Genomic DNA, 27,696 nt, shown 5'->3' with positions numbered 1-27,696 from the left:
GCTCATCAGCGCCAGATTCGTGTAGATACACTTTAGTACACGTCGACCGATGAGACGACGTTCGGACGCGCGCGGCGGCTACCCCGCGGCGTCCCCGCGCGTCGCGTCGTCCGCGTCCGCGTCGCGACGCGAGCGGTCTCCCTATCCCGCGTCCTCTTCGCTCTTCTCCTCGACGCGCGCGCCGTCGCCGTCGCCCTCCCCGATCGACGACGACGACGACGACGCGCGCTTCGTCGGAATATCCTCGTCGGCATACACCGCCGCGTCAACGAACAACGAACTCGTCGTCGTCGTCGTCGTCGCCTCGTCGTCCATCGCGCGCCCTCTCCCGTCCCTCTCCCTCTCCTCCTCCTCCTCCTCGCCGCCGAACACGACCTTCCCGTTCGGATGCACGACGCACACCCCCGTCAGCGCGTATATCGGCGTCGCCTCGTGCGCGTCGTCCTCCTTCGCGTCGCCCATCGAAGGCGGGCAGTCGTCGTCTCGATAGTACGCGACGAACAGCTTGCACGCCGCGACGTACAGGAGAACTAACGCGACCACCGCGGAGAGGACGAACGGGAACAGGAGGGTGTCTCGCGCGGAGGACGCCATGACGGGCGCGGCGGCGGCGGCGGCGGCGGCGGCGGCGGCGTCCGAGGCTGCGGCGCGACGGACGGATGTGCGTCGTGATGTGATGATGTCATTTCGCGAGTGCGAGTGCCTCATCTATCATCAGGAGATTTTTTTCGCACGTGCGCGTGCTCGCGCCAACCAGACGCGACCGACGACGGAAGAACTGAACCCTGTTTGGTTTTTGAAAGGAAGCGCCCGATCGCAACCCGCGATCAACGCTCGGGGTGAACGCGCCGACGTCGCCGATCGAATGCCAAACGATACGCCAAGAGCTCGTCGCGCGCGTGTCGGAAACTGCGTCGCACGGAAAGCGCCGTCGTCCGCGCGGAGCGGTCGGCGTTTCCCCGGGGTCGGCGGCGGGGGCCCAACAGAGCGCCGCGCCGCGCCCACGGCGACGCTCCCACCCGCTCGCGCATCGCTCCTCCCCCGCGTCGCAGGAACGCGCGTCGGGTCGCGAAGAGGAGGGACGCGCGGCCGGCGCGCGATCGCGCGGCGGCGGCGGCGGCGACCGCGGCGGCGGCGGCGGCGTCGCGGCCGAGTAGACAGACGCGAGCGAGCGCCTCGTCGGAGCCGACCATCATGGCGTCCGCCGCGCCCGAGCCCATCGCGGAGCTGGAATGGAACTTCAGCCAGGTGTTCGGGGAGAGGACGCCGGGGGAGGAGGTTCAGGACGGTGCGCGCGAGCGACTCGTCCCCGCGCGTCCGCGACGTTCGATCGCGCGCGGCGACGTCGCGCCGAGCGCGAGCGCGAACCCCGAGCGAACGAACGAACCCTCGCGCTCGATCGTCCGCCCCGACCCGTCGATCCGTCCGTCCCCACCGCTCGCCCTCCCTCCGTCCACCGATCGAGCCCTTCCGCCCGCCTGACGTCTTCACCACACCCCGGGGGCCCTCGTTCCTCTTCATCACTAAATACTCACACAGCGGACGTGATCAGCGCCGTGGAGTTCGATCGCACGGGCGAGCACCTCGCGACGGGCGACCGCGGTGGGCGCGTCGTCCTCTTCGAGCGCATCCACCCGTCGAAGGCTGCGGTGCGTTCGCGGTGGTTCGGTTTCGGTTTGGTTTTCACCCGCGGTTCGGTTTGGTTTTCACCCGAGCGCGTCGATCGACTTCATCGACGAAATCGCGATCGGATCGATTCGCGACGAAGTGAGTGACTTTTCTCTTAAAACCAACGCGCCCGCATCCCATCCCCGCCGTCCCCGCCGCTCCCTCCTCCCGGTGCCAGGTCGAAGCGATGCGGTCGCGCGCGGGCCCCGACGGCGCGACGCCGCCCGCGCCGGTGGAGTATCGATACCTGACCGAGTTCCAGTCGCACGAGCCGGAGTTTGACTACCTGAAGTCGCTCGAGATCGAGGAAAAGATCAACACGCTGCGATGGTGCCATCAGGCGCGTTCTATCTCACACTGGTCCCCATACGACCACGTCCGCGTGGTGAACGCCGATCCTTAAGGAATTTTTTTCCCGGCGGCGTCTCTCTCCGCCCACAGCTCGCTTTCAATACCCGCCCTCGGCGCCTTTCAACTCCGCTTCTGACGCCTTTGAACTCCACCCCGACGCGCGTCGCTTTGAACGATGGACCCTCGACCGTCAGGGCGCGAACGCGTCGAGGTTCCTGATCAGCACGAACGATAAGACGATCAAGCTGTGGAAAGTGTTCGAGAAACAGATGCAGTGCGTCGCGGATTATAACTTGGACGCGCACACGCGGGATAACGGCCGGGATATGAGCGTTTTCGGACCGGGCAAGGGTGGCGGCGGCGGCTCGAACAGAGCCTCGCCGGCGGCTCCCATCACGCCGGAGAAGTGTCACGACGCGGGCGCGACGACGACGAGCCCCAACCCCAAGGGTCCCAACCGCCCGTCCTTCGCGGGCCCGCTGAAAATCCCGAGCGTTCGCGCCGCGGACGTCGTCTTCAGCGCGCGGTGCAGGCGGCTGTACAGTAACGCGCACGCGTATCACATAAACTCTCTCTCCGTCAACAGCGACTGCGAGACGTACATCAGGTGCGACATAATCCATCGCGCGCTTTTCTTTTGACGGAAGAACCGCTGGCTGACTGCTCACCGTACAAACGCGCGAATACGAATACTCCCGAAACGAACGGACGTCCACGTCATCAAACCAACCACTGCCACTGACCAATCACATCACTCCCCGCCGCGTCGCCCACCGATCGCAGCGCGGATGACTTGCGCGTCAACCTGTGGCACCTGGACCGCCACGACGCGAGCTTCAACATCGTGGACATCAAGCCGGGGAACATGGAGGACCTCACGGAGGTGATCACCGCCGCGGAGTTCCACCCCGGGTCGTGTAACTTGTTCGCGTACTCAAGCAGTAAAGGGTCGATTCGGCTCGCGGATATGCGGTCCAACGCGCTGTGTAACGCGCACTGTAAGCTCTTCGACGAGGCGGAGCCGCCGGGGGCGCGGAGCTTCTTCTCGGGTGCGTTTGTTTGTGTTTATTACTATTTCGGACGTTTTGATTTTCACCCGACCCGCGTCGTAGATTCAGTTTCAGTTTCAACCAACCAACCTTTGATCGCGCGCGTGCGTTGGTCGCTTTCGACTGACCGATGAACGAACTTTTTCACGAACTTCCCCACCGTCAGAGATCATCGCGAGCATCTCGGACGTTAAATTTTCGCGCGACGGTCGATACCTTCTCGCGCGAGATTACCTCACGCTGAAACTGTGGGACATCAACATGGAGCGCGAGCCGGTGGCGACGTTCAAGGTGCACGAGCATCTGCGGTCGAAGCTCTGCGACCTGTACGAGAGCGACGCGATCTTCGATAAGTTTCAGTGCTGCCTCTCGCGCGACGGCTCGAGGCTCGCGACGGGGTCGTACGGGAACCAGTTCCGGACGTTTGATTCGCACAGCGGCGGGACGGACACGCTCGAGGTGACGAAGAATCCGCAGCGGTTGCGGCGGTTGCGGCAGCAGGGCATGGCGGCGGAGGGCGGCGCCGACGGGAAGAAGGCGGCGGCGGCGGCGGCGGCGGCGGCGGCGGGCGCGGGCGCGGGTGTCGGACCGGGGTCGGCAGACTTCCCGACCAAGACGCTGCACATGGCGTGGCACCCGCGGGAGGACGTCCTCGCGTGCGCGGCGTCGAACTCGCTGTACATCTTCAACGCGTGAAGGAAGGAAGGAAGGAAGGAAGGGGGGGTAGAAAGAAGGGTCCGATGACGTCGACGTCGCGAGGAACCGAGTTGATTTTATTCCAAAATAATAAATCCCAGTCACACGACAACTTACGATCTCCATGATGACCATAGGTCATCGATCACTCCGCCGCCGCCCGGTCGAGATACCGCACCGCGTCGTTCGCGGCGTGCAGCAGCGCGACCATCGGGTGCGTCTTCTCTTCGCTCCTCCGCGCGACGTGATTCTCCGGCAGCGCGCGCCGCTCGTCGCTCGCCCGCAGCGCCGCGGCGGCGCTCTCCGGCGACGCGAATTCGATCGCGACCCTCAGCGTCGACGACAAATTCCGAATCTGCCGCGGGCACCCCGCGGGAATCAACGCGGCGTCGCGCTCGCGCTGCGTGAACGTCCACGGCGCGATCGCGCCCTTGCTCTCCGCGCGCAGAATCTCCAGATCGTTCGCGGTGAGGAAGAACACGCCGTCGTGCAGCGGGTGGTGCACCTTCGCGCCGTCCTTCGGGCGATGCGTCAGATGCTTCCGCCGCCTTTTAAGAAACGACTCCACCGCCGCCGCGTCTCGTCTGCGAAACACGTGCCACTCCGCGCCCTGACCGACGCGGCTCTTCGTCGTCGCGTCGCACGCGTACGTCATGACGTCGACGACGTCCGCGCCTGACCCGGCCGTGAGCCTGGTAACGCAGTCGCCCAGGCCGTTTTCTTCCACGCGGCCGTAGGCGACGTGGTGCCTCGGGCGGGACGCCGCGTCGACGGAGACTTTGAGCGCGGCGCCGCCGACGGTTCTTCGCGGCAGATGCGTCGTCGCGTTCATCGGACCATCCTCGGGGTTGGTGTACTCTTGAAACGGCAAACCGCGCGAAATTAACCTTCGGTGATGCCGCGGGAGTCGGTCCACGCGTGCCGAGGCGTCATTTGAGCTCATTTGAGAGGCGGCGGACGCGTCGACGTCCTTCAGTCGATACAGCGCGCCGTCGAACGCGGCGGCGTCGACGAAGCCTTTGAAGAAATCGTGCGTCGTCATCGCCTCCTCGCGTTCTTTAGAGACGTTCCCGCTCGGCGCGCAGTTCATGACGGGGACCATGCGGTCGGAGACGGTGGAACGCCCGCCCGCGGTGACGGCAACGCCGCCGTATCCTGACGCGTTACTGTTGTTCGCACCCGCGCCCTGGCCGCCGTACGCGTCGCGTGAAGTAGTCTGAGGGCCGTTCTATACAAGCGAATGTCGGGGTGGAGTTCAAAGGCGTCAGTCGAAGTTGAAAGGCGTCGAGGGCGGGGATTAAAACCGAGGTGTGGGCGGAGAGAGACGCCGGGAAAAGTCCTTAAGGATCGGCATTCACCACGCCAACGCGGTCGTATGGGGACCAGTGTATAGAACGCGCCTGGCCGTGGTTGGCGTACGCGCGCTCCATGACGGCGGGGGACCAGGACATCCCGCCGAGATCCACCTCCGTCACGATCACCGGGTGGCCTCTGGACCAGTGCCACTGGAAGTGTCGGAGATTGTCCGAATTCGTCGTCAAACATGATGCTGACGTGTCATCGCGTGATTCGTGCGCCCCGACCCCGCGCGCGTCGTCTGACGACGACGATAGCGCGCGCGCGAGATCCGCCGCTCGCGGACGCCACACGCGCGCGTCCACCGCGCCGCCGCCCTCGCCCGACGTGCGCGTCGACATCACCGGCGCGTCCTCGTCGCTCAGTTTCGCGCACCACGGACACGGACACGAATCCGAATCATCCGAATCAGATGATTTCGAATCAAAAGATTCCACCGCGACCGCCGCCGACGCGTCGCGCTTCGCGTGTTTCGCCACGTGCGGCGAGTCGTAAATCCCGCGGAGCCACGCGCGTTCGATGCACGCGCGCAGCTCCAGCGGCCGCGTGCACTTCAGGCACAAAATCGGCTCCGCGCTCGGGTCCGTCTCGTCCGCGGTGGCGTGGACGACGAGCGGGAGCGGTTTCAGGGGCGCGCCCGCGGTTGAAACCGGGGGTTCTGGCTTGACCCCGGAAGCCGCGGCGGTTGAAACCGGTTGAACCGCCGTCGAAACCGAAACCGAAACCGCCGTCGACTCGAAACCGCGAGACTCGACGTCCTCCGTCCCCGACGACATCTTCCTCGACACGGCCCCTTCCTCCTCCTCCGCCTTCGTCGCCGCGTCCGCGAGGGTTTCGTACTGTGTGGGTGAAGCGATCGGTCAGTCGAACGTCTTACCGGTCAAACGTTGAAAGGGAAGCGCGGGTGAAGAGTGACGACGGAAAAAGTCCTTAAGGATCGGCGTTCACCACGCGAACGGGGTCGTATGGGGACCAGTGTATAGAACGCACCTCCTTCGCCGCCTTCATCGCCCGCAGCTTCAGACGCTTCTTCAGCGGCATCGCGCTGAGCTCCGCCTCCGTGTGCGACGCGTTGAACCACCCTTCGCCGCCTGTTCGATCCCCGCCGCCGCCGGACGACGTCGGCTGCGGCGGCGGCGGCGGCGGCTGATGCGCTTTCCTCTTCCCGCCGCCGCCGCCGCCGACACCACCGCTGCCCCCCATGATGAGCGCGCTCGCGAGCGTCGCCGCGGGTTTTCCCACGGTGTTTCCGCGTCTTAAATCCGCGCAGCAGTCGCCGCACACGTCCACCTCGCACGCCCAGCAGCTCCGGTGCAGGTTCGCGACCGCGCTCCCGCACGCGTCGCAGAACAGGCGCCACCCGCTCGCGTGCGACGCGTCCGAGTATCCGTAGTACCCGGGGGCGACGGCGCCGTTATTTACGCCGCACTCGATCTCCGCGTCGATCTCCTTTCGCTCCGCGGCGTCCGACGCGAGCATCGGCGCGGCGGCGCGTCGGAGAAAGTGTTCGTACAGCTGACGTGTCGTACTTTCCGACAGTTTGTCCGACACCGTCGGCGGCGGGCCGGGGTCCCGGCGCAGACACGCTCGGCAGTTGCACACGCCGCGGCACTTGGGGCAAATGCGCTCGACGTCGTCGCGCGTGAGCCCGCCGTCGCCGTCGCGATAAAATTTTCGGACGCACCCGTCGCAGTACGACAAACCGCACTGCGCTGCGCCGCCTGATCCGCCGCCCTTACCCGCCGCGTGGCTCCCGGGACCCGCTCTCCGCGCTCGGCACGACCTCGGGACGTGCTGATGCTGACACTGGTGGCACGCCTTCGTGTTCGGACATCCGACAGTTTTTCCGACGGTACCGGACGCGGCGACCGCGTCGACGAGCGCAGCCGCCTCAGCCGCGGCGGCGCGGGCTTTGGACGCGTGCGCCGCCGCGGCCGCGGCGTGCTGTCCTACGACAGTGTGTCGTCTCGCGCTCGCGCTCGCGGACGCAGCAGACGCGCCCCCGCCTCGGCCGCCGCCTTCGATGCCCTCCTTCGCGGCCGCGAACGCGTCCCGCCGCGGGGCCCTCGAGTCGCCGCCTGATCCGCCGCCGCGCCTGGCCGCCGCCTCAAACGCCGCCGCCGCCTCCCGCGCGTCCTTCCCTCTCAAAACCTCCACATCCGTGAGGTGGAGCCCGAGCCCCGCGACGACGTGCGCCTTCGCGGGGTCGTTCACCCCCAAGTACGCCTCCATCGCGTGCGAGAAGTCCACGCCGCGGAGCTCGTCGCTTCCGCCGACGGCGTCCGGGCTGAACGTCGGGATGGAGTTGAAAGGCGTCAGAAGCGGAGTTGAAAGGCGTCAGAAGCGGTGTATCGGGATTGAACGCGAGGGACCCTGGGCGGAGAGATGCGCCGGGAGAGAAAGTCCTTAAGGATCGGCGTTCACCACGCCGACGCGGTCGTATGGGGACCAGTGTAAATACGAACGCACCAGAACGCGCGCGACTTGGCGCCGAAACCGCCGAGCCTGCGCGCGGCGAACGCCGCGAGCGCGTCCTCGCGCGTTTGCGCTTCGTCGTTCTCCCCCTCTTCTTCTTCGCTCTCTTCGTCGTCGCTCGAGCTCGAGCGCGCGACCGCGTCGTCGTCGTCGTCAGAATCGTCGTCGTCGTCGTCAGAATCGTCTTCCTCGCGTTTCAAGCCGCCGCCGCCGACGCCCGCGCCGAGCGCGCCTTCGATCACCGCGAACCCGTTCTTCCCAACCTCCCTCCGGCTCGCCTCGCCTCTCGCCGCGGCGGCTCGGCGACCGGGACCCGCGCCGCGCGCCGACGACACGCCGCCGCCGCCGCCGCCGCCGCCGCCGCCGCCGCCGTCGCCGCCGCCGCCGCCGTACATCTCGAGCGAAAAGTTGACGCGTCCGACGCACTTCGACGCCCCGAGCGCGGCGACGAGCGCGACGTCGTGCGCCTGCGCGGCTTCCTCGGGCGTGGGGAACACGCCGATCGCGGTCGCGGTCGCGGTAGAGGCAGAATGTGAAACGTCAACCGTCGCGCCCGAGACGTCGACGCGGGCTTCCCAACGCGCCGCCGCCGCGCCGCCCGGGAGTCGGAACACGCCCTTGAATCGTTCATCCGGCGTAGCAGCGACGATCGACGTTTCATCTTCCGCCGCCGTCTTACCCGACGACGTGTGCGCGTGCGGCGGCTGCGGCGGCTTGGAGGGTGGTGGTTTCGTGGGCGTCCGACGCTTCGCCGCGGTGGGCGCCGCCGCGGGTCGCTCCCCGCCGCTTTCGACGCCGGCGCCGTTTAATGCGCTCCCCCCGCCGGCGCGCGTCGACGCCGCCTCCGCGGCGGCGACCGCCTGCGCGAACCCGCTCGCTTTCTTCCCCCCGCGCGACTTCTCCCTCTTGTGCGTCTCGAAGTCGAGTATCTTGCAGTCGCGCAGAGAGCCGAAATCGTTCGTGTGATGGAATCGGACGAGCACGCGTTTTTCGTCGCGTTCGTCTCTCAAATCACCGCCCGCGCCGCTCATCGAGCCGCCCTTGGTTCCGCCGCCCTTCCACTCCGCGTGCTCTTTCGGGTCGAGGACCGTCGCGGGCCACCATCGGTAGCCCTCGACTTTCGCCCAGACCTGGTCGCCGGGGCGATACGCCATGACAGCTGTCGCGACGGACGGACGGGGGGGGGTGGATGGGGGGGAGCGCGTGAATACAGGTAATTCGTTTATTCCCTCGGCGACGACGCGCGGAGCGCGCGCGCGCGCTCGCGCGGCGCGAGACGGCGCGAGACCGCGCGCGACGGCCGCGCGCTCGCGCGTCGAGCTCGGTGAAACGCGCGCGGTGCTGTTCCGCGCGTCGGCGGCGCGACCGCGGCGAGGATCGACGAACGACGCGCGTCTCACCGAGCTCGACGCGCGCTCGCTGAACTCGCGCGGGCGCGCGGGAAGGGAAAATAGTGATAATGCGCGCTCGCTCGCTCGCTCGATTCCGCCCGGGCGGGTTCGCACCCGACTTCTCGCGCGCGCGCGTCGCTCGCGCCGCGGCCTCCGCGCGTCCTCCCTCCCCGCGCTCGCTTCGGGCGCCTCCCGCGAGTGGGGCCCCTCCGCGCGGCGACGTGTGAACCCACCCGGGGAGGGAGGGCGAGCGAGGGAGCGATAAAAATTGCATGACTCGGACCGGACTCGGACGCGCTCCTGTCGTCGATGGCGCTGGCGCGAAGCGCGCAGCGACAGGAAAAATCGCGGGCGGGCTCGAAGAGGCACGGCGCTCCTCCCTCCCTCCGTCGCCGCACACCCGCCGTCGCCGCGCACGCGTCACGGGTGCGTCCTCTCCCCCCCACCATCCCCGCGCGCGCGTTTCCCCGCGCGCGCTCGCCGCGCGCGCTCGCGCGTCGCGTCGCGTCGCCGCGATCTCTCCCCTCCCCCGCGCGATCGTTCGCTCCGCTCGCCGCGCCGCTCGAAAAATAAGATACCCTAAAAAATAAACCACCACCTTCGACGAACGCGCCTCGCTGACCGACCGATCGATCGCGCCCCCGCTCGCCCGTCTCGCCTCTCATCGCGCGCGCCGCGCTCGCAGAAACGAACGAAAGGCACCACCGCTCGAGGCACGCACGCGCTCGCAGCGCGCGTCCAGTCCAGTCGTCATGCGCGAGATCGCGGAGATGTTCGTTCCCAAGGCCATGTACAAGCAGATTCCGGTGAAGATGATCCCGCCGGTGTCGACGGTGACGACGCTCGCGGGGTGGGGCGCCGCCGCGGGGTTCGGGCTGTTCTGGATGATCGGCGACGATTCGTTCGCGTGGCTGAAGAGCGTCGTCGTGGGCGGGCCGGAGGATGACGCGTAGGCGAACGAAGGATGGCGGCTAAGTGAAGCGAAGCCTCGAAGGAAAAAAGATGCAATTGCAATGTTCCGTCGTTCGATCGATCGTTCCTCGCCTCGCCTCGCCGCCGCGCGCTCTGCTCTCGCTCTCGCTCTCTTCTCCTCGCATCCCTCCTCCGATGCTTTAGCTCACGAGCTGAGCGTATTGGGACTCCTCCGCGACGGCGACCCTGCGACGCGCGCCGTCGCCGGAGACGTGCACGCGTCCGACGCGGCTCTGAGCGAATGTCGGGGTGGAGTTGAAAGGCGTCAGTTGGAGTTGAAAGGCGCCGAGGGTGGGGATTGAAAGCGGGGGTAGGGCCGAGAGATGCGCCAGGAAAAGTCCTTAAGGATCGGCGTCCACCTCGCCAACGCGGTCGTATGGGAACCAGTGTATAGAACGCACCTCGGGTCGCTCCCCCGGGGATCCGCCCCCCCCCGGATCGGTCTCCACCTTCGCCTTGCCCGCGGCGTCCGCGACGGCGATCGGTGCGTTGTTCCCTTCGTCCATCAACCGCTTCAACACGACGATCGCGGTGGGGATGATCTTCGTGCTGAGAAACACGAGCCCCGGGATCACGCCCATCTTCATCGCGGCCTATCGTTCCATCGTTCAAAGCATCGTCGGGGCGGAGTTCAAAGGCGTCAGAAGCGGAGTTGAAAGGCATCGAGGTGTGTCGGGATTGAAAGCGAGGGACCCTGGGCGGAGAGAAACGCCCGCCGGGAAGTAAAGTCCTTAAGGAACGGCGTTCACCTCGCGAACGCGGTCGTATGGGGACCAGTGTGATACTAGAACGCACCTCCACGTCCAGGTTGTTGTACAGCGCGCGTCCGAACAAAAAAACCGCGAGCAACAGCGTCGCCGAAAACGGATGCCGCAAAAGCCACATCATCTCGTCGAAGCCGCAGACGATCAACAGCGCGATCATCCACGCCGGCGCCGACGGCGACCCACCGCGCGCGGCGGCCTCGACCGCGTTGAGGGCTTGGGACACCGCGTACGCGATCTCGCTCTCGAATTTTTTCCACGCGCGCTTACACTGCGCCGGGGAGAGCATCACATCTTCGTCCTTCGCGCCCGGCCACTCGCCGGGGAAGCCGTCGTCGTCGTCGTCGTCAGTCGCGCCCGCGCGCGAATCAGATGCCGCCACGTCATTCGTCACGAGATTCGCTTTCTCGCCTCCTGATTCGTCCACGACGTCGGAACCCGCCGTCGCCGCGAACCCGCTGAGCGCCGCGTCGACGACGTCTTGCGACGCGGCGTCCAGCGCCTCCGCTCGCGGCGCGAACCACGCCGCCGGGTCGCCCCCGCGCCGCGTCGGGCTCGCGCCGATGTCCGACATGTCCGACATGTCCGACACCGCCGCCACGTGGCCGGCCGCCACGTCCCCACGCCAGGCTGGCAGCCGGCACACGGCGAGGAGCCCGAGCACCCTGACCGCCTCGCGTCGCGCGCGCGCGTTCGCCGCCGCGACGTCGTCGTTCGCGCGCCACGTCTTGGGCAAACCCTGATTGATGACGCGGATCGTTCCGTGCAATGAATGAATGTTCGATCATCGGTCAGTTGAAAGAAAGGAGACGCACGCGATGAAGAAGTGTTGATCGAACGAAACCGAACGATGATGAACGGGTGATGAAAGAAAGAAATGCGTTTAGGGCGTAGCTCGCGCGCGCCTTCGTGTCCTTCGAAAAGACGCGCGAGAACGCCGTCTTCATCGACTCCACGACGCACGTCGGGCTCGCGGCGTCTCTCACGCGCGCGTCCACGGTCTCGTGCACGCGCTTCGCCATCGCGGTCGTCAGCGCGGCGAGCTCGGTCGCGTCGAGTTCGAAACCGGCGAGCGTTCTATACACGTCGGGGTGGAGTTCAAAGGCGTCAGTTGAAGTTGAAAGGCGCCGAGGGCGGGGTTTAAAAGCGAGGGACCCTGGGCGGAGAGATGCGCCGGGCAAAGTCCTTAAGGATCGGCGTTCACCACGCGAACGCGGTTGTATGGGGACCAGTGTATAGAACGCACCTCGAGACGACGCCGACGTATTTTTTCGCCGCCGCGAGTAAAATCTTTTCGAGCTTCGCCCACGCGTCCGCGGGGGCGTCGTCGAGGAGGCTCGACACGTCAGCAGCCACGTGGCGCTCCATGACGCGCTCGATCGCGCGCACGTCCTCGTCGACGCGGGTTTTACGCTCCGCGGAGACGATCGCCGCGAGCTCGCGCTCGAGCTCGGCGGTGGCGACGGCGGCGACGCGGGACCACGTCGCTGCGGCGGCGGCGGCGTCCGCGTCTGATTCGTCCACGTCGGCATCCACGGCAGCACCCGAAGCCGTCTTCGCGCCGCCGCTTTCGTCGTCGCCGTCGTCGCCGTCGTTCGGGACCGCGTCCGCGATCGCGTCGCGCCACTTCGCGCGCGCCTCCGCCGACGCCGCGGCGGCGAGAGCGGCGAACCCCGAAGTCGTTCTCGAGTCCTCCGCTCGAGTCCTTCGTGGGTGAAGCGATCGGTCAGTCGAACGTCTTACCGGTCAAACGTACGTTGAAAGGGAAGCGCGGGTGAAGAGTGACGACGGGAAAAGTCCTTAAGGAACGGCGTGCACCACGCGAACGGGGTCGTATGGGAAGCAGTCTCACCTCCTCGCGCGAATCGCGTCTTTCGCGTCCCTCGCGACCGCCTCCTTGACGTGCGTCAGGTGCTTCGCGACGATCTTCCGCAGCGCGAGGACGAGCCGCGAGGCCAGCTCGCGACGTTTCGCGTTGCGAACCGTCGCGTCGAAGTACCCCGCGTCCTCGTCGTACTTTTCGAGCGCCGAACGCGTCAACCCGGTCAACGTCTCGGCGATGCCTCTCGGTCTGGGGTGGAGTTCAAAGGCGTCAGAAGCGGAGTTGAAAGGCGTCATAGGGTCGGGGATTGAAAGCGGGGGGTGGTCGGAGAGAAACGCCCTTAAGGATCGGCGTTCATCACGCCAACGCGGTCGTATGGGGACCAGTGTAAATATGAACGCACCCCGGCCCGGACGCGACGGCGGCGCTCAGGTGCGCGATCTCGCGGTCGGACGCCACGCACGCCAGCCGCTCGCGCGCGATCTCCTCGCATCGCACCGTCGCGACCATGACGTTGTGCGCGGGGAGGTCGAGATCGCGGTTCTCTTTCACCGCGCGCCACGCCTCTCTCCACGACACGACCAAGCCCGCCGCGGGCACCGCCGCTCTGCCGTCGTCGCCGCTCGGCCGCAGCGATCGCGGGTCCGACGGCGGCAGCGAGAAGCGCTCGCGGAGCGCCTCAGGGTCGTTCCATACGAGCGAATGTCGGGGTGGAGTTGAAAGGCGTCAGTAGGAGTTGAAAGGCGTCGTGGTCGGGGATTGAAACCATGGCGTGGGCGGGGAGATGCGCCGGCAAAAGTCCTTAAGGATCGGCGTTCACCACGCGATCGCGGTCGTATGGGGACCAGTGTGTAGAACGCACCTCGGCGTCCTCCACGAATTTCTCGTGAGCGTGCTCGTAGTGCGACAGCGCGACGAACTTGAGCGTGAAGAAGGCGTCGAAGGCGGCGTCGGCGTGCTTTTCCGGCTTCTTCATCGCGGTCCAGATGCGATCTGATGAGGGTCGATGAGGGTGGTTCCATTATTCGAAGCGATATTTCGGGGTGGAGTTGAAAGGCGTCAGAAGCGGAGTTGAAAGGCGTCGCGGATTGAAAGCGATGGGTGGGCGGAGAGAAACGCCCGCCGGGAGAGAAAGTCCTTAAGGAATGAAGTTCACAACGCCGACGCGGTCGTATGGGGACCAGTGTGAATACGAACGCACCCAAGTCTTCCCGCAGGTTAGCCTCGAGCATCTCCAGCGGCGTCCTGGATTTGTCGCGGATGACGAAAAGTAGCGTGGTTTTCTTCGGGTTGAACACCTTGAGGTTGACCTGGAAGATCGTCTTCAGGAGCGGCTTCCCGCTCGCGACTTCTCTCCCGATGTCGTTGCACCACATGTTCACCAGGAGCACGTCCGCGGCGGCCATCGCGAACAGCGCGGTCTGCTTCTCGAACGCGGTGTCGTCCTCGCCGCGCTCTCGTCCGTCGGTCCCCTCGAGGTCCATGACGAGCGTCGGGACCGCCGCGTCGTCGCCGCCGCTCGCCGCGCGCGACAGCCACACGCCCTTCGTCGTCTGCGACCTCCCCAAGTCCGCGTTCATCTCGTCGAATCGCACGCCGAAGACGTGGTTCAGCAGCGTGCTCTTGCCGCTGCTCTGCGGGCCCATGATGGCGACCACCTGGTACGCGTCGTTCCATCGGAGGTAGTCCTCGCCGTTCGGGAGCGAGGAGAGGTACGCGTGGAGCGGCGGCTCGAGGAGGTCGCCGGACGCGGTGATCAGCTGATGCGTCGCGGGGGGGGGGGGGGGGGACCCGGAGGGCGACGACGACGCCATCATTTGGTCCCTCTTCGCGGCGCCGCGCGGGCGGATCTGAGACGACGACCTGACGCGCGGCGTGTTCGTTGGAGGCGGAGAGACTTTTTGACGTAAAAAATGCACGCAGCGGCAGGGCGCGTTGTAGTTTTCGAGGGTCGAACAGAAAGAAACAGCCGCGCCGCGAACATCGCGGCGGGGACGTCGTTTAATTGGTCATACCGATCGCATTCTTTACATCATCATCATCATCATCATCATCATCATCATCACCCGTGAGTTCGTTAGTTAAATCCCCGCGCCCCGTCGACAAACAGTTCCCCGTCGGCGTCGCCCGCGACCAACCCCCCGCGTACGTAGCGTTTAGTTTTCCTTCCCCTTCCCCTTCGCCCCCGCCGCTCTTCGCTTCTGCGCGGCGTCGCTGACGCCAAACCCGCCGCCATCCCCGGCGGCTTTGTTCAGCGCCGCCTTATCCTTCAGCGCCGGCACCGTCCTCGTCACCGTGGACACGCCGTCGACGAACTTCGTCCTGAAGATGCAGTTGGCGTTGTTAAACATCCCCTCCTTCAACGACACGACGATGAACTGCGAGTACGGAAAGTACTGCGCGATCATGCGGCCGATGTTTTGCGTGTGCGACAAGTCCAACGCGGCGTCCACCTCGTCGAGAATGTAAATCGGCGCGGGCTTGAACAGCAGAAGCGCGAGGATGAGCGACAGCGCGAGCAGCGACCGCTGCCCGCCGCTCAGCTCGGTGAGCGACTCTTTCCACACGCCCCCGAACGCGACTCGCACCTCGAGCCCGGCGAGGAACGACTCACCCTGGAGTTGAAAGGCGTCAGTTGAAGTTGAAAGGCGTCGAGGTGTGTCGGGATTGAAAGCGAGGGGTGATGGGTGGAGAGAGACGCCTGGATTAGAAGTCCTTAAGGATCGGCGTTCACCACGCCGACGGGGTCGTATGGGAACCAGTGTGATACTAGAACGCGCCTCGGGAGGCTCCAGCTTGGCGCTCGTGCCGGGGAGAAGCGTGGAGAAGATGGAGCCGAAATCCGCGTTGACTTTGTTCCACGTCACGGACAGCGCCTCCTTCTTCTTCTCGTCCAGCTCGCCGATGACGTCCTGGATCTTCTTCCGGTCGTCGAGGACGATGCGTCGCTTCTCTTGCAACGCTTTAAACTCGCCTTCTGCTTTGTCGAACATCGCGATCACCTTTTTGTTGATGCGCTTGGCCAGGGTCGCCTGCGCCGCCTCCGCGTCCGCGAGCTCGGCAGCCGCGGCGTCCGGGTCGCGGGACGCCCAGTCGTACTCGCCGCCGCGCACGCCGAACCGCGACGCTTCGGAGGCGATCCACGGGTGCTCCTCCTCGAGTTTCGCGCAGCGCGCCTTGCCCTCCGCGGCTTCTTTTTCGACGCGCGCGATTTTGTGTTCAAGCTTTTTGCGCTCCACGGCGTCGGCGTCCGCCGCGCGCTCGATGCGCGTCTGCTTCTTTCGGAGCGCCGCCGCCTCTTCATCGCACGCGGCCATCTTCGCGCGGCACTTCGCGAGCTCCTTCGTCGCGTCGTCGTGCTCCTTCGCGCGCGACGCGACGACCGCCTCGAGCGCCGCGAGCTCGCCCTCGAGTTCCGCCACCGCGGTCTCCGCGGCGGCGACGTTCTCCGCGATCGCGACGCGCTCCGCCGCCGCGGACTCGCGCTCAACCTTGGCGTCTCGCATCACGGTTTCGACGGTTTTAATCTCGTCGCGTTTGGCCGCGACGTCGGCGCGCGCCAGCTTCAGCGCCTTCTCCGCCTCCTTTAACCGCGCGTCGCGCTCCTTCGCGAACGACGCGATCTCCTTCTCGAGCGCGGACGCGCGATCGGTCGCGGCGGCTTTCGCATCTTTCGCGGCTTCGCCCGCGGCTTTCGCGTCCATCAGGTCCTTCTCGAGCGCTTCCACCGCGGAGGCGAGCGCGTGCGATTCGCTCCCTTCGATCTTCGCCTTGACCAACCCGAGCGCGTGCTCGGCGGCGTCGACGGCGGCTTCCAAGCCTTCGCTCGCTTTCGCCTCTCTCGCCGCCGTCTTCGCGGCGTCGGACGCTTCTCTCGCGACGATTTTCAGCTCGCCGAGAGCCTTCTCCGCCTCGTGCAGCGCGTGAAGCTTCGCGAGGACGCTGTGCGAGTTGTTCCTCGACCCGCCGGTGAGCAACCCGCTCGGGTTCAACAGGTCGCCCTCCACGGTGACGCAGTTGGTCAACACGTTCTTATCGAACGCCACCGCCCTCGCCGTGGACGCGTCCTTGCACACGAACGCCCTCCCGAAGACGTAGTTCATGACGTTTTGCACCTCCGCGTCGCACGTCACGAGCGACAGCGCGAGCCTCGCGTCGCCGTCGGACGCCTCGGTCGCGGCGGCGATTTGCCCCTCCGACGCAATCCGCGCGTCGATCTTAGGGCCATACCATACAAAGCGATGTCGGGGTGGAGTTGAAAGGCGTCAGTTGGCGTTGAAAGGCGTCGAGAACGGGGATTGAAAGCGAGGGGTGGGCGGAGAGAGACGACGGCAAAAGTCCTTAAGGATCGGCGTTCACCACGCGGACGGGGTCGTATGGGGACCAGTGTATAGAACGCACCTTATTCAGGGGTATGATCGTCACGCGCTTCTGGAGCTGGCCTCTCGACAGGAGCGCCTTGCCCGTGACTTCCGTGTCGACGACCACCTGGTACAGCTTCCCGGCGGCGACAACCTCGAGCGCGGTGGACATCGCGGGATCCTTCACCTTCATGAGCGCGGCGACCACACCTTTCACCCGCCCTCGGTCAAACTTCGCCTCCGGGTCTTTAAACTTAAAGTCCAGACCCGCGAGCTGCCCGCAGAGGACGTCCACCTTCTCCTGCGCGGCTCGCACGTTTCGCTCCGCGAAGTCCCTGGACGCCTCGAGCTCGGCGAGTCGATCGGGCGTGCACCCGCCGCTCGCGTTCTCATACGCGTCCACCGCGGCGTCGCGCTTCGCCGTCGCCGCGGACAGGTCCTTCGAGAGCTTGTCTCCCTCCTTCTCCTTCGCCGCGCGCTGCTTCTTCTTCGCGCTGAGCTCCTTCTCCGCGTGCTTCGCCTTGAGCGCGGCCGCCTTGGCGTCCGCGTCCGCGGAAGCGATCGCGGAAGTCGCGTCGCCGAGCTGCGTCTGAAGCGATTTGTTGCCGTCGCCGCCGGCGCCGCTGCCGCTGGTGACGCCTTGAAGTGTCACCTCCGCGACTTCAACCGCCTTCTCCGCGGCGGCGAGCGCGTCGGCCGCCGCGTCGCTGCTGTCGCGCATCTTCGAGAGCCGCTCCTCGTCCTTCGCGACCTGCTCCTCGTGCTGCTTCGCTTGCTTGACGAGTTTTTCAACCTACAAAGCGAAGTCGGGGTGGAGTTCAAAGGCGTCAGTTGAAGTTGAAAGGCGTCGAGGTGTGTCGGGATTGAAAGCGAGGGACCCTGGGCGGAGAGAGACGATGGCAAAAGTCCTTAAGAAACGGCGTTCACCACGCCAACGCGGCCGTATGGGAACCAGTGTGAGGAGAACGCGCCTGCTTCTTTTCCGCCTTCACCGCGTCCTTCTTGTGGCTCGCCGCGGCTTGGTCCTTCACGAGCGTTTTCGATAACGCCTCGACGACGTCCGTTAACGCCTTCGCGTCGCCGCTCTCGTGCGCCTTTCGCTCGTCGCTCAGACGTTTCATCTCCGCGTCGATCGCGTCGCTCTGATCCGCGCGGTCGATCGCCCTGGCATCGAGGTCGTCGATCTTCGTCTTCAACTCGCCGACGGCGTCCTCCTCGAGCGCCGCCCTCGCGTTGGCGTACTGAATTCGAAGGTTTTGGGTGGAATTGTAAGGCGTCAGGGGTGGAGTTGAAAGGCATCGAGGGCGGGGATTGAAAGCGAGGGACCCTGGGCGGAGAGATGCGCCGCCGGGAAGAGAAGTCCTTAAGGATCGGCGTTCACCCCGCCGACGCGGTCGTATGGGGACCAGTGTAAGATAGAACGCACCTCGTACGCGACGCAAAACCTGCGGAGGCGCTCCAGCGCGTCGTTCCCGGACGCCCATTTCATGTAATCGCCGCGCTCTTTGCGAAGCTTCTCGATCGTCGGCAAGATCTCTTCCTCCAGGAGCTTGTCGATCTCGTCCACCTTGGTCTGCTTCTTATCGAGCGTCTTGAGCGCCGCCTCCTTCTTGCTCTCGTACATGCGCGTCCTGATTGGATTGGATTGGATGGAGGTATTGATTGATGACGTGGCGATGTATGGACGTGAGTTGATTGGTTAGACGCGGTGACGTGGACGAATACATACTGATGACATGGCGTGATGTGATTGGAGGACGCACCCCGCGGCTTCTTCGAGCATGCCGAGAATCTCCGGCGGCTTCATGTTCAACACCTTCGTGATCCGCCCTTGCATGATGAGAAAGTGCGGGTTGTTCACGTTGAGCTGCACGGAGTGAAACAAGTTCTGAACCCTCGTCGGCTGCGCGACGTGCCCGTTGATGAGGTACTTGTTCCGCCCGCCGATGACGATCTGCCGCGTGACGACGATCTGAATGATCGACGAGGGTCGAGGGTGGGTGGAGTTGGAAGGCGTCAGTCGGCGTTGAAAGGCGCCGAGGGCGGGGATTGAAAGCGGGGGGTGGGCGGAGAGATGCGCCGGGAAGTGAAGTCCTTAAGGATCGGCGTGCACCACGCGAACGGGGTCGTATGGGGACTAGTACGAATGCGAACGCGCCTGGTCGCAGTGCTCGTATCCGACGGGGGAACGCGAGCGGTCCGAGTTGTTAAACGTGATGGACACGGACGCTTTCGTGACGCCGGCTTGGCCTTGCTTGTACACGAGCTCTTGCAGCGACGAGCATCGAACCTGGAGGATGGGGTAGGACGGCGGGCGCGTCGGCGTTCGTCAGTTTTCGGTTTTCGGTTCGGTTTCGCGTCTGTCGTCGCGTCGTTCGCGCGGGGGGCGCGCGGGATCCAACGCGCGACGCCGGCGGCGCGGGACCCCTCCCCCCCTTCTCCGCGCGCGCGACGCGTCGTCGTCTATCTCCTCTGAGGACGTCCACGCGGGACCCCCCGCGTCGCGCGCGCGCGGTGCGGCGCCCTCCGACGCCGCGCGCGCGTCGGCCGCGGATCTCGGAGACTCGTTCATTCATTCATTCGGGGGGGAACAGCGCAGCGGAGGGAAAACAGACGACGACGACGACGACGACGACGCGCACCTGCGTCAGGTTCGTGATGCCGAGCACGAAGCATATCGAGTCCAGGATGTTGCTCTTCCCCGAGCCGTTCAGACCGGTGATGGCGTTGAACAGAGGGTCGAACGCGGGGACGACAGTCCGCTGCGCGTACGACTTGAACCCGTCGATGCACACCTCTTCCACGAACATGATGCTCTCTTCGCGCGACGCGACGGACGCGACGGACGCGACGGACGCGACGGACGCGACGCGATGCGACGCGATGCGATGCGGCGCGGCGCGCGCGGTGGTCTTCGCGGCGCGGTGCGATGCGCGATGCGCGGGGAACGCCGAGGTGCGAGCGGCGGTCGCGGCGCGGCGCGGGAATGCGACGCGCGCGGTGGGGGGGACCGAGAACGAGAACGACGACACGACGAACGAGAAAACGGCCGTCAACGGCTCGACGGCGCCCGCTAGCCCGCACGAGCAAACAGTCACGCGAGTACGAATCTCGCGTAGTACGGACACGCGTTCGTTTCGGAATAAAATGCTGTGGAGGGCGAAAAGATTTCTTCATTCGCCCCCCCCGCCCTCCCCGCCCCCCTCCGCGCCCTGCAGCGCGCTCACCGCGGCGAGGTAGTTCACCCCCTCCGTCAGCGCGCTCTTCACCTGCGCGAGGCGCGCGGACGTGTGCGTCGTGCGCACCGCGTCCAGATGCTCGCGCGGCTCTGAGGGTCGTTCCGTACAAAAATAGTTCATCGGTCAGTTGAAAGGGACCCACGCGATCAAATGTTGAAACCGATGGACGGGTGAAAAACGTGTGTATAGAACGCACCCAACCCCAGTCGCCGCGTCACCGCCCACGAAAACATCTCCGCGCGTCGCTCCGGCGCGGGCGGGTCCGCGTCCCACGGCGGCCGCTCCTTGGGATCCGGCGAGCACCGCCGCATGTCGTAGTCGATCTGCGCGCCGTCACCCTCTTTCGTCTTCGCGGAGAGCGTTTCGAGTTGTTTCAGGAGGCGCCACACGTCCGCCTCCTCCTCCGCCAGCGCCTTCGCGCCCTCGTCGTCTTCCGGGACTTGGTCCAAAACCTGCGGAGTTCAAAGGCGTCAGACGGAGTTGAAAGGCGTCATAGGGGCGGGGATTGAAAGCGAGCGAGGTGTGGGCGGAGAGTGACGACGGGTGGAAAAGTCCTTAAGGATCGGCGTTCACCACGCGGACGAGTTCGTATGGGGACCAGTGTGAATACGAACGCGCCTGGCTCGTCTCCGCGACGAAAAACGGATTCCCGTCCGTCACGACGCGGTCGACTCGAAACCTCCCCACAACCTGAGACGTGACGTACAGCCTCTCTTCCTTGTTGTCGTGGTACGCGTCGACCATGCGACAGACGAGGCCGACGTCGCCCTCCTTCGGGGGTATCGGGTCCTCCCCCGGCGGCGTCTTCGCGGGCTGCGGGATACGGACGACGACGACGCGCCGCGATCGGATTGGTGAGTCGAGACGACGAGGATGGAAGAACACGTGTACTACTGTAGATGGTGACGTGGCGCGACGTGATTGGTGGGTGATTGGCGGACGCGCGGTCGAACGACGGGTCGGTTGGTCGGGAGAGAAAGTCCTTAAGGAACGGCGTTCACCACGCGAACGGGGTCGTATGGGGACCAGTGTCGCGCGCACCGTCAGCGCCGGGTGCGTGATGCCGAAACAAAACGGCGGGTCCCCCGGTCGTCTCGGCGCGTTCGCCAGCGCGTCGAACGCGACGACCCAGCGCGTCTCGATCAAGTTGAGCGCGACCGTGTCGAGCGGGCACTTCACGCTCCGGGTATCGGAACAGCGCGAGGCGATTGTTCGTGACGCCCGGCATGGAGCTCAGGCACCCCTGTATCGCCTCGAGCGCGCCCGCGCCCTGCGTCGTCGTCGTCGCGAGGCGCATCACGCGCTCTCTCGCCGCCTGCTCGTCCAGGCGGTTCACGGGCGGGCCCGTCCATCGCGACGGGGAGGAGGCGACCGAGGGCGGCGGCGGCGGCGCGTCGTCGTCGTCGGGGGCGGACGATCGCGCCGCGATCGACGTCGCGCCATCGCGTCGCCTTCGCGGCGTCACACTGGTTCCCATACGACCGCGTTCGCGTGGTGAACGCCGATCCTTAAGGACGCGGCGAGGCGACGACGCCCACGACGACGACGCGAGCGTCGTCGCGGTGCGCGCGGCGAGCGTCGAGGAGGCCATCGTCGCCTTCGGACGGACGCGCGGCGGCGCGCGTCTCGAGTGATGAGTGACCTCGATGACGTGTCGACAGACGTAGACGCTCGCGAAGATCAGACAGTTTTCAGCGGAGACGCTATCGATCGATCGACCTTTTCACCCACCCCTCGCACGGTTTCAAAAGGTGACCGCGACGGCGTCTGGTTGAACTGACTGACCGATCGATGCACCCGAGAAAACGCGTCGGCACGGACGCCATTAGGTTTGCGTCGCTCGACACCGTCGCGCGCGCTGCCCCCCGAGCCGCGCGGGTTCGGTGCATGCGCGCCTCCGCTTTCGCGGTCTCTCCATCCTCAGCGCGTGCGCGACCTCTCTTCCGCCGCGCCGAGCGTTCCCCATCCTTCGCGGTCGTCGCCGCGCCTCTCGCGTCGTCGTCGTCGCGTCGTCGTCGTCCCGAGGTCGCGATGTCAACTCATCACGCCGCCGCCGCGTCCACCGACGGGTACTACCGCTACCCCGCGCTGCACGGCGACACGCTGCTGTTCGTGTGCGAGGACGACATCTACGGCGTCCACGCCACCCTGGGCGGGCGCGCGCACCGCGTCACGGACGCCCCGGGGCCAGTCCGACGGCCCGTGATCAGGCGCGTCGAGACTAAAACGAATTCGCACTGGTCCCCATACGCTCCCGTTCGCGCGGTGAACGCCGTTCCTTAAGGACTTTCACTCGCGCGCTGTGAACCTCACGTTTTGACACGTGGTAATGATATTAACCAATCGCGTACACGCGCGACTGACACGTGTCTTCCCTCGACCAATCAAAACGCACTGCAGCCCCGACGGCGCGCTCGTCGCGTTCACCGTCTCCGAGCCCGACGGCCACGAGGAGATCTACGTCGTGAGCGTCGAGGGCGGGCGGATGCGACGGCTGACGCGCGCGGGCGCGGACTTCGCGCGCGTCGCGACGTGGTCGGAGGACGGCGAGGTAGTGTACTTCGTAACGTCCGCGTCGCGGGCGTTTCCGGACGACGACACCCTGTGGCGCGTGCCCTCGCGCGGCGGCGCGCCGGAGAAGATGACGCTCGGCCCCGTCAGCGACGCGCAGGCGCGTCCCATCTCACACTGGTTCCCATACGACCCCGTTGGCGTGGTGAACGCCGATCCTTAAGGACTTTCTCTCCCGGCGTTTCTCCCCGCCCACGCCATGGTTTCAATCCCGACACACCTCGACGCCTTTCAACGCCAACTGACGCCTTTCAACTCCACCCCGATATCATCGCTCGTACGGAACGACCCTCAGTTTCGACCGACGCCGGCGGCGACCGACGGCGCCCCCCCGCGCCCCCCCGCGCGGCTGATCGGGCGGCACACGGAAGACCCGTCGATCGCGCACTGGAAAGGGTACCGCGGCGGCGCCGGCGGCGAGGTCTGGCTGGACGTCGAGGGCGTCGGCGATTTTAAGGCGCGTTCTATACACTGGTTCCCATACGACCCCGTTGGCGTGGTGAACGCCGATCCTTAAGGACTTTGCCCGGCGTGTCTCTCCGCCCAGGGTCCCTTGCGTTCAATCCCTGCCCTCGACGCCTTTCAACTCCAACTGACGCCTTTCAACTCCACCCCGACATTCGCTTGTATGGAACGACCCTAAGAGGGTCGAGTTCTTCACCCCCGACGGCGCGTCGTTCGAGGGATCAGTCGGCAACGTGTCGTGGTGCCGGCCGGACCTCGCGCTGTGCGTCGCGGACGATGGCCGCGGGCGCGCGTCGCTGTGCTCGTTCCGCCCGATGTCGTGCGCGGAGGACGTGACGCGGGAGAGGACGCATAGTGTCGGACAAGACAGCAACGGCTCTTCTTCGTCCGACGCGACCGTGCTCCGGGCGACGCTGACGCCGCGCGCGACGGCGCCGGGCGAAGCGCACGGCGCGCGGCACCCCGCCGCGGACGCGTCGCAACGCGCGGACGCGACCGAGTCGCCCCCGCTCAGGGTGGCGTTCGTCGCGGGCGGACGGCTGTTTATGTCCGAACTTGCGTCCGACAGTAGTGCCGCGTGTACGACGAAAGAGATCGCGGTGCAGTGGACGGGCGCGAAGAGCGAGCTCGAGAGACGCGCCGTCGACGAGCCGTCGGAGTTTCTCCAAGACTGGAGCCTCCACCCGGAGGGGCTCACCCTCGCGACGACGATCCGCGGCAGGGCGTTCACGATGGGCCTGTGGGACGGGCCCGCGTTGAGTTACCCGTGCGCCGACGTGGACGCCGACGTGGACGCTTTAGAGGAGGCGTTTCGGGAGAAGAAAAATACTACCGACGCGACGCCGACGCCGGGCGCGGCGGCGTTGCGTCACGTCGCCACCCGCGCGACCGGGAGCTTCGCCCCGCGCGCGAGGCTCGCGTCGTACCTCTGGGACGGTAAGCGGCTCGCGTTCGTGTCCGACGCCACCGGCGAGGACGACATAGAGATTCACCGCGAGGACGGCAAAAAGCCCAGGCGCGTTCACGTGATTCACACTGGTCCCCATACGACCGCGTTCGCGTTGTGCACGCCGATCCTTAAGGACTTTACTTTCCGGCGGCGTCTCTCTCCGCCCAGGGTCCCTCGCTTTCAATCCCCGACCTCGACGCCTTTCAACTCTGCTTCTGACGCCTTTCAACTCCACCCCGACTTTGCATCGTATGGAACGACCCTCAGACGCATGGGGTTGCCGCCCGCGCTCCTCGGTCGGCCGATCTCCCTCGCGCCGTCGCCGGAGGCGCCGCTTCTCGCGGTGACGAACCACCGGAACGCGTTGCTCATCGTCGACGTGGACGCGGGGACGTGCCGCACCGCGGACGTCAGCGAAGAGCAAGGCGGGATAACGCACGTCGCGTGGTCGCCGTGCGGATGCTGGGTCGCGTACACGAAGAGGGTCGACTCGGAGACGACGTTGATTCGAATTTTAGACGCGCGAACCGGCGTGACGCGCGACGCGACGACGCCCGTGCTCGGCGACTGCAACCCGGGCTGGGACCCGGCTGGGGATTTCCTCTACTTTCTGAGTTCGCGCGAGTTGGAGCCCGCGTACGACGCGCATCGTTTCGGGCTGAGGTGCGTTCTATACACTGGTCCCCATACGACCGCGTTCGTGTGGTGAACGCCGATCCTTAAGGACTTTGCCCGGCGCATCTCTCCGCCCATCCCTTGCGTTCAATCCCCGCCGTCGACGCCTTTCAACTCCATCTGACGCCTTTCAAATCCACCCCGACATCGCTTTGTATGGAACGACCCTGAGTTTCCACGGCGCGCACCGACCGCATTGCGTCGCGTTGCGCGCGGACGTGAAGAACCCTCTCCTCAAAGCGCTGACGCCTCCCGGGGACCACAGCTCAGACAGCGAAGGCGACGGCGACGACGACGGTTCTGATTCCGACGATGACGATTCGTATGCCGACGGTTCGGATTCAAACGACGAAGATAAGTGCCCGCCGATCGTGATCGAGTGGGAAGGCTTACGCGACCGCGTCGTCGCGCTGCCCGTCCCCCCCGGGCGGTACGGCCACGTCCGCGGCTTAGACGACGGCAGATTCATGTTCGTGAAGTACCCGATCCGGCGAGGCGGGAGGGTGGGGTTAGACGCGCCGTATTACGGCGACGACGGCGGCTCGGACGCGGAAAACGAACGCGCTGACGACTCCGACGACGAGGACGCCGGCGGCGTCGGCGCGTTGTGTAAGTTTGACGTCCGTCGACTGAAGACCTCGGTGCTGATCCCCTCCGGGGTGCGGTCCGTCGTCCTCAGCATGGACCGCCGGTGCATGCTCGTGGAAAAGTCCGTGGACGGATACGTCGAGCTCAGAGCGCACAAGGCGGGGACCAAGCCGGACGAGGAGGACAGCGACGGCGAAGACGTCGACGAGGACGCGTTCGATCGAAGGTCCGGGCTCATCGACATCGACGGACGCATCGCCGCCGAGGTCGACCCGCTCGCGGAGTGGACGCAGGCGCTGCTGGAGACGTGGAGGATATGCAGGGACGAGTGGTTCGACGCCGGGATGGCGCACGGCGACGCGCGCGGCGTCGCGGACTGGGAGGGCGCGTTGACGCGACACGCGAGGCTGCTTCCCCGAGTCGCGTCCGTCGCGGAGTTGTCGGACGTGTTGCGCGAGATGACCGCGGAGCTGCGGTCGTCACACGTCCACGTGAGCCTCGGCGACGCCGGGTCGACCGCGCGCCGACGTTCGCCCGCGCCCGGGCGGCTCGGGTGCGACCTCGTGTGGGACGCGAAGATGCGTGGGTATCGAATCACGCACATCGTCGGCGGCGATCAGTGGGACGATCTCACCGGGGGGGCGCTGCGCAAGCCGGGGTTGAATGTCGCGGTCGGGGACGCGATCGTCGCGTTGAACCGCGTGACGTTGACCGAGGAGGTGGGCGTGGACGAGGTGTTGACCGGGAAGGGCGGCGCGGAGGTGATGGTCACGTTCAAGGTTGGAGACCGCGGCGGCGGCGGCGGCGGCGGGGGGGGGCGGAGTACGGGCGAGATCGCTCCAGCCGCCGCGGCGTCTGATAAGAAGAATCGCTCGGGCGGATCCGGCGCGAAGCACAAAAAGACCAAGGGCAAGGACGCCACCGCCGCCGACGCCGCCGGCGCCAACGGCACGCTGAAGCGCGGCGACGTCGTGTCCGTCCGCGTGCGCGCGATGCACAGCGAGCTCGACGCGCGGTACAGGGACGCGGTCCGAGACCGCACCTCGAGGGTGGCCAAATTAGGAAAAGACCAAGTCGGGTACCTCCATCTGCCGGACATGGAGCGCACGGGGTACTCAGAGTTCTGGCGGCACTTCCCGCGCGAGGTGAAGAAAGGCGCGCTGATCGTTGACCTCCGCGGGAACGCGGGCGGGCACATCAGCGAGCTGCTCCTCGCGAAGCTCGCGCAACGACCGCTGGCGTGGGACGTTCCCCGCAGAGGCGCGGCGGCGACGGCGCGTTCGATTCACACTGGTTCCCATACGACCCCGTTGGCGTTGTGAACGCCGTTTCTTAAGGACTTTTGTTCCCGGCGCATCTCTCCGCCCATCCCTCGGTTTCAAGACCCGACCCTATGACGCCTTTCAACGCCAACTGACGCCTTTCAACGCCACCCCGACATCGCTTTGAAAATTTACCCTCGACCCTCAGTACCCGTCGCACGCGTGCGGCCCGCTCGTCGTCCTCGTCGACGAGAACACCGGCTCCGACGCGGAGCTCGCCGCGGAGGCGTTCCGCGCGCTCGGGCTCGGGGTCGTGGTCGGGTGCAGGACATGGGGCGGGCTGCTGACGACGAGCGAGTCGTACGGCCTCGTGGACGGCGGCGAGGTGTCGCTGCCGCAGTCCAACGTCGCGCTGTTTAGGGACGAAAAAGTTTTTGCAGTCGGGAATAATGATGCGATCGAACCCGAAACGAGCGCCTCGACCGGCGCCGCGACCGGCACCGCTGCCTCGCATCGAAACGTCATCGAGAACCGCGGCGTGACCCCGGACGTGGTCGTGCGCATCTCGCCGACGGACCACGCGTTGGGCCGCGACCCGCAGCTCGACGCCGCGGTGGAGGAGGCGACGCGTTTGTTACGGGAGCGTCCGCCGCCGAAACCGCCGGGGAAGAAACGCCCGGAGGATGAGCGTTATGATGACGTGACGCGAGCGACGCGCGCCGAGGAAGCGTTCGCGGGCGGGTCGAAGCACCTGAAGCGGTGGCCGTTCAAGACGTTCGCGCCGTTCCCGCAGAGCGACAGCAGCGAAGAGGCCTCTTCGGACGACGAGGACGACGAGGACGCGACGGAATCCGAGTCGGACTCGGAGCGCGAAGACGCGAACGCTCGGCGCGCCCGCGGCGGCGGCGGCGGAGGAGGAGGAGGACGGAAGTTTAATAAGCCGAAGGGCGCGAAGCCGAAACGGTGAAGGAAGAACGTCTGAAGTGATATTAGTATTTCAGACGTCCTTGTGAAGGAAGATGAACGACGACGCGACGCGACG

The 27,696-nt window shown here is 66.1% G+C and overlaps 8 protein-coding genes across 8 annotated transcripts; 3 read left to right on the top strand and 5 right to left on the bottom strand.

The window, feature by feature from the left end:
* Window positions 1-141: 141 nt before the first annotated feature.
* On the bottom strand, window positions 142-708 carry MICPUCDRAFT_54575 (uncharacterized protein; the record flags this gene model as incomplete). The annotated part of the gene is made up of 1 exon (XM_003064606.1): window positions 142-708. The coding sequence occupies one exon, from the start codon at window positions 706-708 to the stop codon at window positions 142-144; it is 567 nt and encodes a 188-aa protein (XP_003064652.1).
* Window positions 709-1,191: 483 nt separating this feature from the next.
* Window positions 1,192-4,910, top strand: MICPUCDRAFT_30440 (uncharacterized protein). Its single transcript, XM_003064725.1, has 6 exons — window positions 1,192-1,288; window positions 1,540-1,649; window positions 1,847-2,028; window positions 2,231-2,626; window positions 2,803-3,068; window positions 3,235-4,910. The coding sequence occupies exons 1-6, from the start codon at window positions 1,195-1,197 to the stop codon at window positions 3,762-3,764; spliced, it is 1,578 nt and encodes a 525-aa protein (XP_003064771.1). The 5' UTR covers window positions 1,192-1,194; the 3' UTR covers window positions 3,765-4,910.
* A 194-nt stretch (window positions 4,911-5,104) lies between these two features.
* Window positions 5,105-8,749, bottom strand: MICPUCDRAFT_43589 (uncharacterized protein; the record flags this gene model as incomplete). The annotated part of the gene is made up of 3 exons (XM_003064605.1): window positions 5,105-5,959; window positions 6,111-7,271; window positions 7,586-8,749. The coding sequence occupies 3 exons, from the start codon at window positions 8,747-8,749 to the stop codon at window positions 5,105-5,107; spliced, it is 3,180 nt and encodes a 1,059-aa protein (XP_003064651.1).
* A 989-nt stretch (window positions 8,750-9,738) lies between these two features.
* On the top strand, window positions 9,739-9,939 carry MICPUCDRAFT_54570 (uncharacterized protein; the record flags this gene model as incomplete). The annotated part of the gene is made up of 1 exon (XM_003064724.1): window positions 9,739-9,939. One exon carries the CDS (start codon window positions 9,739-9,741, stop codon window positions 9,937-9,939), a length of 201 nt encoding a protein of 66 aa, XP_003064770.1.
* A 360-nt stretch (window positions 9,940-10,299) lies between these two features.
* MICPUCDRAFT_23802 (uncharacterized protein) lies at window positions 10,300-14,358 on the bottom strand (the record flags this gene model as incomplete). The annotated part of the gene is made up of 9 exons (XM_003064604.1): window positions 10,300-10,551; window positions 10,754-11,136; window positions 11,347-11,461; window positions 11,649-11,799; window positions 11,969-12,348; window positions 12,625-12,793; window positions 12,948-13,222; window positions 13,407-13,537; window positions 13,746-14,358. The coding sequence occupies 9 exons, from the start codon at window positions 14,356-14,358 to the stop codon at window positions 10,300-10,302; spliced, it is 2,469 nt and encodes an 822-aa protein (XP_003064650.1).
* Window positions 14,359-14,700: 342 nt separating this feature from the next.
* MICPUCDRAFT_43587 (condensin complex component) lies at window positions 14,701-19,715 on the bottom strand (the record flags this gene model as incomplete). Its single annotated transcript, XM_003064603.1, has 7 exons — window positions 14,701-15,159; window positions 15,304-16,545; window positions 16,946-17,494; window positions 17,898-18,146; window positions 18,332-18,536; window positions 18,669-18,877; window positions 19,548-19,715. The coding sequence occupies 7 exons, from the start codon at window positions 19,713-19,715 to the stop codon at window positions 14,701-14,703; spliced, it is 3,081 nt and encodes a 1,026-aa protein (XP_003064649.1).
* A 363-nt stretch (window positions 19,716-20,078) lies between these two features.
* On the bottom strand, window positions 20,079-21,769 carry MICPUCDRAFT_54564 (uncharacterized protein; the record flags this gene model as incomplete). The annotated part of the gene is made up of 5 exons (XM_003064602.1): window positions 21,364-21,769; window positions 21,186-21,317; window positions 20,727-20,957; window positions 20,341-20,596; window positions 20,079-20,233 (listed from the first exon to the last, which is right to left on the bottom strand). The coding sequence occupies exons 1-5, from the start codon at window positions 21,733-21,735 to the stop codon at window positions 20,079-20,081; spliced, it is 1,146 nt and encodes a 381-aa protein (XP_003064648.1). The 5' UTR covers window positions 21,736-21,769.
* Window positions 21,770-22,175: 406 nt separating this feature from the next.
* On the top strand, window positions 22,176-27,682 carry MICPUCDRAFT_37130 (uncharacterized protein; the record flags this gene model as incomplete). Its single annotated transcript, XM_003064723.1, has 11 exons — window positions 22,176-22,384; window positions 22,545-22,800; window positions 23,011-23,189; window positions 23,551-23,946; window positions 24,076-24,243; window positions 24,397-24,792; window positions 24,977-25,307; window positions 25,389-26,171; window positions 26,352-26,639; window positions 26,863-27,084; window positions 27,184-27,682. 11 exons carry the CDS (start codon window positions 22,176-22,178, stop codon window positions 27,619-27,621), a joined length of 3,666 nt encoding a protein of 1,221 aa, XP_003064769.1. The 3' UTR covers window positions 27,622-27,682.
* Window positions 27,683-27,696: the final 14 nt, after the last annotated feature.

The sequence above is a fragment of the Micromonas pusilla genome (genome assembly GCF_000151265.4).
Source record: "Micromonas pusilla CCMP1545 genomic scaffold MICPUCscaffold_18, whole genome shotgun sequence".
Classification (NCBI taxonomy): Eukaryota; Viridiplantae; Chlorophyta; class Mamiellophyceae; order Mamiellales; family Mamiellaceae; genus Micromonas; species Micromonas pusilla.
The sequence above is the reverse complement of the archived record's forward strand: the minus strand, read 5'-3'. Positions and strand labels throughout refer to the sequence as shown.